The 12,150-nt window shown below is 35.0% G+C and overlaps 1 protein-coding gene across 6 annotated transcripts in view; it reads right to left on the bottom strand.

The window, feature by feature from the left end:
- Nucleotides 1–12,150, bottom strand: part of LOC106067678 (kidney mitochondrial carrier protein 1-like) — a 45,804-nt gene that overhangs the window by 5,177 nt on the left and 28,477 nt on the right. For 3 of the 6 annotated variants that reach the window (XM_056012378.1, XM_056012377.1, XM_056012376.1), the window contains 9 exons: nt 6,842–6,999; nt 6,567–6,714; nt 5,928–6,022; nt 4,718–4,803; nt 4,521–4,622; nt 3,516–3,640; nt 2,919–2,979; nt 2,360–2,473; nt 2,053–2,133 (listed from right to left, as the gene is read on the bottom strand). In XM_056012378.1, the coding sequence (XP_055868353.1) occupies nt 2,053–2,133; nt 2,360–2,473; nt 2,919–2,979; nt 3,516–3,640; nt 4,521–4,622; nt 4,718–4,803; nt 5,928–6,022; nt 6,567–6,714; nt 6,842–6,999 (970 nt within the window). Of the gene's footprint in view, nt 1–2,052; nt 2,134–2,359; nt 2,474–2,918; nt 2,980–3,515; nt 3,641–4,520; nt 4,623–4,717; nt 4,804–5,927; nt 6,023–6,566; nt 6,715–6,841; nt 7,000–9,349; nt 9,633–12,150 lie in introns of those variants that run through there. The other 3 variants (XM_056012379.1, XM_056012380.1, XM_056012381.1) reach the window with 3 other exon arrangements.

The raw sequence follows: 12,150 nt of genomic DNA, 5'->3' as shown, positions 1-12,150 counted from the left end.
AACAACTGACATTTTTCTGGGTGGAAAGACATGCTCCAATTTGATTCCCATTTCTGTAATTCATCTAATTCTCTTTGTAAAATATCTGTGTCTTGTGTTGTTTTTATTGTTCTATATAATATTATGCAATCGTCTGCAAATAATCTGACTTTTGTTCCTGAAGTAATGCAATTTGGTAAATCATTTATGTAAATTAAAAATAGTAGTGGACCCAAGACTGTTCCTTGAGGTACACCTGAGTTTACTGTTATTGGTGTTGATTTAGAGCCATTTATTATTACAGTTTGTTCTCTCCCTATCAGAAAGTCTTTAATCCACTGATGCAGTGGACCATTAATGACGAAATATTTTAATTTTTTAAGCAAACTATGGTGGTGAACTTCGTCAAAAGCCTTAGAAAAATCTAGTATAAAAGCATCTATTTGTTCATTATTATCTAAACCTTTTGAAAAATCATCAATTAGTCCTATTAGTTGTGTTTCACATGATCTATATTTCCTAAAGCCATGTTGGTATGGTGTGAGGACATTATGTTTGTCTAAGTGATTTATGATGTTGCTACATATTATGTGTTCTAGGATTTTACATGTGATGCTGGTAAGTGATACTGGTCTGTAGTTTCCTGGGTCAGATTTTCCTCCTTTTTTAAATAGGGGGGTGACATTAGCTTCTTTCCAGTCCTTTGGTACTCTGCCCTGGTTAAGTGAAGCCTGAAAGAGTATTTTGAACACTGGGGCTAGCTCATTACTTAGTTCTTTGAGTAATCTAGCTGGAATACCATCAGGTCCAGAAGCTTTATTTGGTTTGGTGTTGGCTAATAGTTTTTGAATTCCATTTTCTTGTACTACTATATCTTCTATGTTGTCTACTTGGTTCAAATTCAGTAATATGTCTTTGTCTCCTGGGGCTGAGAATGCTGATGCAAAGTATTTGTTTAGGATGTTTGCTTTAGTTTCATTATCATTATGTATTATGTTATGTTCATCTTTTAATGGCGCTACGCCTGTTGTTTCCAATTTCTTAGACTTAATGTATGACCATAGGTTTTTGTTGTTATCTTTAGATATTACATTGTTTATGTATTCACTCTGCAGCTGTCTGCTTACTTTTTGGGTTAAGTGTTTAATTTTTATATACTTTTTGTAAACTCTTTCTGCATTAGTTTCTTTAAATTTTCTATATAGGTTTTCCTTCTGTTTACAAAGCTTCTTTAGTCTATTATTAAACCAGCCTTTATTTATTTTGTTTGATGTGTATTTAGTTGGTATATGATTTTCTATAATGCTTTTAAGATGGTTTTTAATGAAATTCCAGAGGTCATCGACTGGTTGGTTAATGTCTTTTTCTAATAAGAATGTTTGTTGAAAGTTTAATGCAGCTTGGTGTAGTTGTGTTAGGTTACATTTATTCCAGAGTAAGATTTTTCTTTTGGGTTTTGTATTGGCTACTGCTTTTATCTGACTGTGTATTTTTATGATCTCATGGTCTGATAGACCAGGGATAATATCATAATCAACTACTAATCCAGGTCTGTTGGTTAAGAAGAGATCTAATGTGTTGTTTAATCTAGTTGGCTTTTTAATGATTTGATCTAAACTTAGGTTGTGTAAAGTGTCTATGAAAAGCTCATTTATGTCCTTAAGGTTTTGGTGTTTATCTATGGTTAGTGTTTTCCAATTTATATCAGGTAGGTTGAAATCACCCATAATCCAAAAAACTGCATTTTTATTTGTCTCTTTAAGTGTAGTAATCTGATTACATAGTTCCTGCATGTATTCTAAACTAGAATTTGGTGGTCTGTAAATGCTGCCTATTATTAGGGATGTTGAGGTGGTATTAATTTTACAAAATGTTGATTCTATATTTTTTGAGTTAGGTAAGGTAATTTCTTCTGCTATAAGAGTGTTTTTTATTGCTAAAAGAACTCCTCCATGATTATCAGCCCTATCTTTTCTAAAAATTTCATAATTACTATTGAAAAGGCAAAAAAAAAGGTCATCTAATAAATGAAACTAAAATGCTAATGTGATCAAAGAATGTTTCAAAGGATACAATAATATTCCAAGGACCAAGTCTCAACCAGTTGGGAATGAAGCCTTTGTACAGGGCAGTAACTCCTTCCGTTTTCACAGTCTTAAAAAAATAAATAAGCAGCTTTATGACAAGCTATTTTTAAATACATACGAGAAATAGTTTTAAGCAAATCATTCCTAAAAATGAAATTATGGAAACCATAAAACTGATCAGCATGAAAGATTTCACATTGAAACAGAAATTTAAACGAGGTTAAGCTGAATACAAAAAATATGGAACATTCATCACAAAGACATAGAAATACAGAAGAGACTGTTACACTTACTCTGACTATACAATCCAAGGTGGAGGTGTAGATAGCAGTCTTGGCAGGAGATATTGACACTCCCCCAGCTGGGACTGCCGTCACAATGTTGACACTCTGATTCATCATTCGAGTCTAGAAATCAATTTAACAAGTGTGATATGAATAAAATAAGACACTGTCCTTAAATATAAATAATAGAAATGTTTTAAATAGTTTTTTAATAGATTAGTAGAAGTACAACTCTTGGGCTCAAATAGGTGGTCACTCTCAGAGCAGAGCTATGGCTAATGTCACTGCAAACCTCATTGATAGATTGCCAGCTCAGAGAAATGTTCACTAGTAGCATACGCTTTTTAATTTTCTGCATTTGTTATGGACAATGTGAATAGTCTCGCCCCACTGCTAATAGACTACACATTGGACTATTGCCTATTTTGATTACACCAAGACATTAAGTGAAACTTAACGAAGATCAACTTATAAATCCCCAGCCAGAGACAAAAGAGCAACATCAGATGCTTGCGTCTTGAACAATAAAGATCCCACTATACACAAGAGTCAACCAATCAAAGCTTACCTTACAAACATCAATCGGGTTGGAAGCCAAGGCACCAGCAAAACCTGCCAAAAAACTTGCCCTGAAATAAACAACCAATATATCAATATCTTAACAAGACCAGACATTAAAGTTGTCAAAGCTGCAAAAGCAAGGGACTTAACCTACTCTTGTACTTGCAATGTCATGGGAAAATAATTAAGTCATGCATTCATGAGCTCTATAATTAGTTTGTGTTGATAGAAATAGACCAGAACTTTTTCTATAAGTTTTATCTCATAGGTACTAGAGTTTAAAAGGTATCAGCCCAACCTAGAAACAAATATTACTAGTTTGTCTTAAATATATTTTGTGTGATTCAATATTATGATCTATACTTCTGTGATTATTCTGGTTGGATTTAATAATTAAAATATTGAGAATTTGTTTTTGATTTTTTTTTTCAAACTTTGTTTATCTCAAGCTTAATTGCTTTACATGAGGACAATCTATCCTTTACATTCTATTCTCAAAAGAGAGTAAGTATTTAATCAAATAAATAAATATCCAAAGAAATATACCAATGTCTGGTTGTTACTGTAACTATATATTAACAATCATCACTGTAAATATACATACAGAAAATGTGTTCCTTTAGAGTCTCCAAGATAGCCAGTAGAAATGATATGTTTCTTGACAGCATCATAAACTGGTAGTTCAACGCCAGCAACAATGGCAGCTCTCTGGGCTGTGGGGCCGACACCCTGTAACAGAAAATTACAAGATGATCAGATAAATACCATTTTAACAAAAATTTTGTTTTAGTTGGTTTGAAATGTCAGGTTGTGCATGCAAAGCCAAGTGGAGTTGTATATGCTTGCAATGGTTTGAGGACTTAACTGTTCATGTCTTTATATTTAAAGTATCTCAGACACTAGAACAAGAAATCAAAGTCCAAACTTGGGTACAAACATCCCCAATATTGTGGTATTATGTGGGATGTGTAGCTGGCTGATAAAAACAGCTTGAATTGAATCCCGACTTGGCTCAACCAATGGGCACACCACTATTAAATTACCACCTGAACAAAATAAACTCCACACAACTCCCCCTTTGCAGACACTGCGCCCACCCCTTTGAAATCATAAACCATATCCTCTTTGAATGCCCCTCCCTAATCCACCTTAGGCAGACCCTACTTCCACTACAGCCCAACATAACCAACACCCTGTACGGTAGTGCTGAACAACTGAAGGAAACAGCACACTTTTTTCCCTTGGCACAGTCTGCAAAAGAGCTCACAGCTCAGCAGCAATAAAGCTGGCTAGAAGAAGAAGAAGAATCCCGACTTGAGCAGTTGTGTTTGGTGAACACGGCAGCATGGAAACCTTTTTTCCCCACTGGTCCACGAAACATTGGAAAACAGTCCTTTGAGCATGTACAGAGCATGAAAGACAATTCAAAGAAACAAAATCTGCTAAACGCAATGAGAATAATGAGTACATCTGATTGCTTGCATGTTAATTCCATTATTGAGATACTATAACTCTAAAGCATGTAGCTATTAACCTTAACAAACTGTTAAATTTAGTAGACACCAAAGTTAAGCTGCCTAAAAAAGGACACCAATCTCAACCAACTCACTCTCCACAATCCTGCAAGCCCTTCTTGTTTGTAAATCTTGATAAACGAACACACAATGTTGTCGTACCCAGACGACTTGTTGCCACGAGCCTGCATTCTCACCTGGGAGAAAACATCAAGGCATTAAAAAGACAAATAACATAGTTGAGAATTTTATAATGGGATTTCTATTCATTATAAAAAACTGAGATTAGTACCTTCAAAACATCAGTTGGATTGGCTATGGAGCTTGAGGTCATACCAGCAACAACACCACACAATACATTGATGGCTAAAGTTTCCTCTGTGACAAAAGAAACCATCAAAACATCAGACAAAACAGACTTAACTATTTCAACTCTTACTCTTACTCAAGGAGTAACTTGTTATAAAATAATTATTTAACTATCTTTTTAATGTTAAACTTTGTATTTCTCTTTTTTGTTTCCCGGATGTGAGAATGATTGTTATTTGTTTTGATAGTAAATCAGATGCAGGAGCAAAATATTAAAAAAAACAAAAAAACATACTAAATAATACTATTTCTTAGTGCATTTGTTCATCTTTTATAAAATTTGAAGTGATTAAATGTGTTTTGTTTTGTGACTTTTCAATATATATGAATAAAATGTTTAATTAAAGGTTACATCTTCAAGTATATCAACTTTTTAATGAATTTTTTTTTATATATTTCCTTTTTCCATGTTCTGTTTCAATTTAATAAAAATATTTTCTTGAATAATTTATTTTTTTGCACTTTCGTAGCCAAATCATTTTACTTGAAAATAATTCCACATGGTAAGATTATATAATAAAATAAAAAAGTTGTGTTACTTTTAGTAACTCTACCCCCCTTGCAGATTTTTGTCAGTTCTAGAAAACTTATTTTTTTCAATCAAATAATTCGCACTGAAAGAGTTAACACAAATTACTTTTATATTTTATAATAATCTGAGACATTAACTTGAACCATAAACATCAAATTAACCAACAACATCAATAAAATAATACAGAAATAAAACTGGATCAATCTTAAACTCTCCATTTGGATTTTAATATGTGAATCACTAAGTAGATCAGTTCCATATTCTTTTGACTAAGATGGCAGCTGCTTGAAGCTAGCCCAGCTTGTTGTGTGCTTCCAGCTATCATGATTATCTCTGTGTCTTCACTAATTTAGCAGACTTAAACAACATTTTTTTTTTTTTGAGGAAAACTCTTTACCGGTCAATTTATACTTTTATTTAACAATCATAAGAGTACATTTTTTCGTTTCTAAATTATGGAAACAGTCAAAGAGAAAATTTATACAAAAAAATATCTTTAAGGAGAAGTAAATGTTGACTGATCTGGTTTAAAGTTAGATTGCGTAAATAACATCATTGACTGTAATGAATCGCTATAATCTAACCAAAATTATAGGCTGACCTGCTGGATCGGTTACAAGTGTTCTTTTAAGTGAATGGTACACCCCAATCTTGATAGTTCCATAAGTTGCCTGTCTCAGTAAAGCTGGTGCCAATCTGAAGAGATACATAATTGACAAAAAGAAATTAATAGTCATGTTAATAACTGATTAGAAAAAAAAAAAAAAAAAAAGAGTAATGGCTTCTTTGTTGTACAACAGTTTAATGAAGACTGTATGTTAAGCAAAACAAAAATTAATGTTTCATTTCCAAGATGTCCTACTAAATTTCTCAAACTTGCACAAACAAAAATGTGACATAAATATTAAATAAACAATAAATTGCTATTTCGAAGAAAGATTGTATATTTTTTTATATTGTTTTTTTTTCCTTCACAGATATTTTACATGAGAAAGCAAAACATGATATTCAGTGGGTGATGAATTAATTTTTTGATGTTTTCAAATAAACTGTAATGGGGCAACTATAAAAATTACAATATGAACTACAAGACCTGCTGATACATTTTCTTTTAGGGCATAAAATGTTGGTGACATTTTACAACTTATTTAATTTTTTTTTCAATGCAGCATTAAAGAAAAATAAATCAAAAACTTATCCTGAACTTAACCCTCCTACTCCCTGAGTATAGCTAACCTACCCTGAATACAAAGCCAGGGGGCCCTCCTCTCTAACTATCCGGACAAAGGCATGAAACATTCCTCGATACTTTAAGTCACGCAGTTGAGCATCCATCACCTGACCTTGAATCTGCAACCTGGTCTTGGTTGTATCAATCGGAAAAGTTCCTGCAAACAAAAATTTATTTTTAGAAACAAAAAGTGAAAAAACAAAACAAAACAACTGTTTAACTTTTTCACATTTACACTAGAAATTAATTTCTATTAGTCATTATCTTAAAATTTCTGCATTTACCACATTCTGCTGCTATGGAGGCCAGACCACCATAGACGAAGGGCCTCCAGTCATTCATTCCGTTTGTAAATGTCTTTGGTTTAGTCTCAGGAGTATCTGGATCAGAGAGAGTAGTGTCTTTACTTGATAAGTTTTTTATAGAGCTTGGCGCTGCATGGCTGTCGAAGAAATGATGAAAACGTTAAGATATTAGTTATGAGAAACATTTACAGAGAAACACTACAGGCTTTGCAAAGCCCTGGACCATGACCCCCCAATATTGACACTTTCATCATGGCTTTACACAATAAGCAATGCTATGACACCCCTGTAATAATGCAGTGGGTACCGAGTCACATAGGTGTGACTGGCAACACTATTGCAGACTCCTTGGCACACCAGGGAGGGCAAATTCCACCCACCAAACAGGCTGTAAGTTTTCATCATGCTCTAGCTATAATTCAAAAAATGAAAAAGTGGTTTGAGTGCTGGGACAAGTCCCAAAAAGTCTGTGGAGTCTGGGAGCGCATGAGGCGCCCTGATCGCACTTCCCCGTGGTGGAGGCTGTTCAGGCCTGAGCAAGCTATTATAGCACAGTGCAGGACAGGCCATTGTCCTGTTAGCTCATATTTCTCACTGCTATGGCCAAATTTTGATTCACGGTGCCCCCGCTGCAGGAAAGAAGAGGAAACCGTGCCTCATATTCTATTTGACTGCCCCAAACTTACTGATCTGTCTCGACAGGTCTGGGAAAACAAAAATTCTCAACCTGTATGGTGATGTATGCACTACGTAAGACATCAGGGTTTCTGTCCAGGGCTTTTGCAAGAGAGAATTTAAGCCTCTTAAGCCCTCACTCAAATGGAGTTTGATGATGAGAAACATTTCAGATATAGTGGGACATTTTAAACAGAAATATCCCACTTAAAGTTTATACTATTGTCTATTTCTCTCAGGATGTAGGTCCTTATTTCTATAGCACTTTCCATGCTGAAACAGCATCAACACGCTAACCACTCTTGTCCAGTCTAACATGTGGTAGAGAAACATCAGTGAAAAGGTATCTAAGCTGCCTTAAAAAGCCTGCATATATATATATATATTAAAATCTCTAAATATTCCTAGTGTCCCATCAGATTCAAACTCAGGCTATTCAGTTCAGAAGGCAACACCCTACTGTCTCCAAGTTCAATGTTATAAATGCTGCTGATAAAATCATTGACAAAAAACAAACCCCATTTGGGCCGCTGTTTTAGACAAACGTTCATAAAAAAGCTACAAAAAGTTTCTGGAAATAAAAAATCACCCTTTAGGTCAGGATTTTGTGATTTTATCATCACAAGAGAGATACAAGACACCGATAGCAAAGACAAACAGACAAAAACACTCTTTTGTTCCCCTGGCAATCAAACCATTAAATAGAAACTGATATAAACTTTTTGCATGTAAATTATGAGCGAGTCTGGTGTTAATGTTAATTTTGTTTTTCTATAATGTTTTGTTTAATGCACAAATTGTAAGACAAATTTCCTTATGGATAATGAAGATTATTATTATTATTATTGAACTATTTGTAGTAGTATAGAAAGTGTAAGGACAAAGGTGAAGGAAATGTCATATACTAGATCTAGTTATCTAGAAATCTTTATCAAAAGGACATGATTTTGGATGTATCATGTAGAGCAGTGGTTTCCAAACTTTTCCCTTAAAGGAACACTTCACACAATTCTGAGTATTCAGAGAAACACTTTGCTTATTTTTTTTTTTTTAGAGAGGTTGTAATTCATGTAGTGGCCAACTAGCTAATTATTCCAATCATTTGTGGAATACCTATTCAGGTCTTGCAGAACACTAGGGTTCCTGGAAACACTGTTTGGGAAACAGTGATATAAAGTTTATAATCCTGATCTAATGAGGAAGAGACAGAACATTAATTCTATATGTAAGCTAAGAAGCTAGATTTAAAGATCTAACCCTTAATTCTTAAAAGTTTTAATAGAATCAAGAAATAACAAAAAATTGATTTAGAGACATAAATAATAAAAATACAGATTGATCCAGAGCTAGATCTAGGTGACACAAGTTATGAAAGTGAACTATAATAAGAGTCTTCGTTTGTTTAGGGCCAGTTTAGGGACTCGATGTTAGATCAAAAAATAGATCTAGAGGATATATATACAAAATATACTCATTATATAAACTATAATAGTTGCAAAATCTAGATTCTTATATAACAAGATCTGGAATCTGGATCCTCTAGATCTGGTCTAGAATAATCTAGGCTATAACACGAATTAGATTAGATCTAACTAGATTTTTACTAGATCTAGATCTGTCTTAAAGTTAAGGTCTTAAATAAAATATACTTTAATTAAACTACTACTAAATTTCTAGATCTTACTAAATCTAGATTAGATCTATCATTAAATCTATTAACTGTTCAGCATGGCAAATATAATTTTATTATTAGAACAGTTAACTTTTAACAGAACCCTCAAGACTATACTTATAGAGATATAAAATCCAAACCTAACGAAAATCAACACATCAGTCTAGCTCTAACTTAACTAAATCGGCTCGCGCCAATCGATTTCATCATACTTTGCCTTTCAACGCACCGGAAAACAACACACTAAACACAAGACTGGTCTAGGTCGACTCCAGGCGGTCTCAAAACCCCAAGCCAAAGTCACCCAAGTACTCGTAAACTTGATAACTCTAGATCTATGAGTGCATGTCCTGATACATCAAGATATGACAGGAATAGTCCAGTTTATCAGACTTCTATAAGCTACCCCTTCCCCTTTTCTCTTACATACATTTTTGGCGAATAAAAGACGCCACCCCCCCCTTCTGACGTCATGAGCACACGTGAAAGTGTCAATGGGTCTCCATCCCTGTACTATACACGAAGTAAAGACATGATGGCCAAACTGGCATTTGTTGCTATTTCTATATGACCTAGACGGCAACAGGTGACTGGGAATCGGGAAAACCCACAAAATAAATTTCATTCATAAGAAGCAGTTTTAAAGGAGAGTTTCACAAAGTGTGTGTCCAGAAAGTAACAAAAAAAAAGGGGGGGGGGGGGGAGAGACATTTAAAACAGGTTTAAAAATTAAAATATTTGTTGAAAAAAAAATATATAACATTCATTCAATCAAGACTGACAAAACGAGATGAATTAGAATCTAATCGCAATGTCACTTTGTACCAGAGTTAAAAATGTCTAAATTTAATTATATTGTTTTTTTTTTCCCTACTTAAGACGTTACACAATATCAGCTGTACAATACGAGACCTACACTATTCACCGAAAACCTGCCAATGTCAAGAACGGATTATAGAATGTGACCTCACAAGTATTCGGCGATGTAAAGCACATCCCATCCCCAGACAAGAATCACGATAGTAATTAGTCACGATTAGTAATATTTTATATAACCAACTCCAGGTTATTTGAATTAGCAAAATACTAAAAAAATATAATCCGAATCTGAAACCTCGTCAGATAAAGATACCGGCATCTCCACAGTGCTCCGATACTTTCTGCTAATTAGCACATTAATTACACACGTTTGCCATAATGAACGCGAGCACGTGTCTGAGTCTACGTTACTGATGGCATTTTCCAGACATGTGTGTCGCACGCGACTCGGGCGTGTGCTCATTACGTCATCTCGACTGTCACCAAGCATGCGTCGCAACACACATTCAACAATACTTGGGATGTCTGCAGTTGGAGCGGAAACCACGCGGTGGTACAGCTTTTACAGTCCAAGAGAATTTAACAGGTCCATACCACCAGCTGACCTGTTTCTGTCTTATAAGCGGTGACGTGGGGTCTGCAGCTGAGCAGCGCATGTTGACCAGGACACAGAAGTGATGAATGTCTATCATGAACAGAACTTGAGGACCGCGATTTTATGTCGATGCCGCTGTGATCAAACCAAAAGGGTGAACAAATCACAACATTCCCTATCGAGTCAAAACTTTCATATCAAACTTGATACTTAAACAAACGGGACACGTGACACAAGACCTATACAGGGAGAGATATGGCGATGAAACAGCAACGTCAGCAGATTCCGTATCCATTGCGATGGAGTAACTAGCCTACAATCAATCGAGATTGAATAGTTCACTGATTATTTCCAAGCACTGATCCTACAATTACAGTCATTTTAGCTTGAACTACACAGATAATATCTAAACAACTCTAAATCACGTGACCAGTATCGTATATCTACTGCAAGAAACATTGTCTCTTTGTTGGAGGTAAACAGATCTATATGCACCTCTTTGTGGAGATAAACAGATCTATATGCACCTCTTTGTTAGAGGTAAACAGATCTATATGCACCTCTTCGTTGGAGGTAAACAGGTCTATATGCACCTCTTCGTTGGAGGTAAACAGATCTATATGCACCTCTTTGTTGGAGGTAAACAGATCTATATGCACCTCTTCGTTGGAGGTAAACAGATCTATATGCACCTCTTCGTTGGAGGTAAACAGATCTATATGCACCTCTTCGTTGGAGGTAAACAGATCTATATGCACCTCTTTGTTGGAGGTAAACAGATCTATATGCACCTCTTTGTTGGAGGTAAACAGATCTATATGCACCTCTTTGTTAGAGGTAAACAGATCTATATGCACCTCTTCGTTGGAGGTAAACAGATCTATATGCACATCTTTGTTGGAGGTAAACAGATCTATATGCACCTCTTTGTTGTAGATAAACAGATCTATATGCACCTCTTCGTTGGAGGTAAACAGATCTATATGCACCTCTTTGTTGGACACGCGGGGAAGAGGGGGGTATATTGGGATGGTCCTTTATACTCTCTTTGTTGGAGGTAAACAGATCTATATGCACCTCTTCGTTGGAGGTAAACAGATCTATATGCACCTCTTTGTTGGACACGCGGGGAAGAGGGGGGTATATTGGGAGGGTCCTTTATACTCTCAGCTAACACAACTAAAATCAAGTCAAATTTCCAATTCAAACATTCCTTTTCCTTGTCTACAGAGGGATTCGAACTTACTAACCCTTCTCCAACTAGATTAGCCAAGCGGATTATGTCCTTAAGCCAATCGATTTCTTCCCTTCCCATTTCAAGATGCACACTGTAACTCCGTCTGATGTACTAACTGCATCTCTAGATAACCATTGAAAAATGGAGTCTCTTTGTATAATGATCATTCTGTTTAATATAAGAGGCATATAAGGGCCAGATATGTTTATATCAATCCGGTGCCGTTTTTACCTCCCTAAATAGAGGCCTTGATATTTATAAGATATATTTAAACATATTTTAACAAACTA

The sequence above is a fragment of the Biomphalaria glabrata genome, chromosome 15 (genome assembly GCF_947242115.1).
Source record: "Biomphalaria glabrata chromosome 15, xgBioGlab47.1, whole genome shotgun sequence".
Classification (NCBI taxonomy): Eukaryota; Metazoa; Mollusca; class Gastropoda; family Planorbidae; genus Biomphalaria; species Biomphalaria glabrata.
Note: the sequence above shows the minus strand (reverse complement) of the source record. Positions and strands in the feature narration are given on the sequence as shown.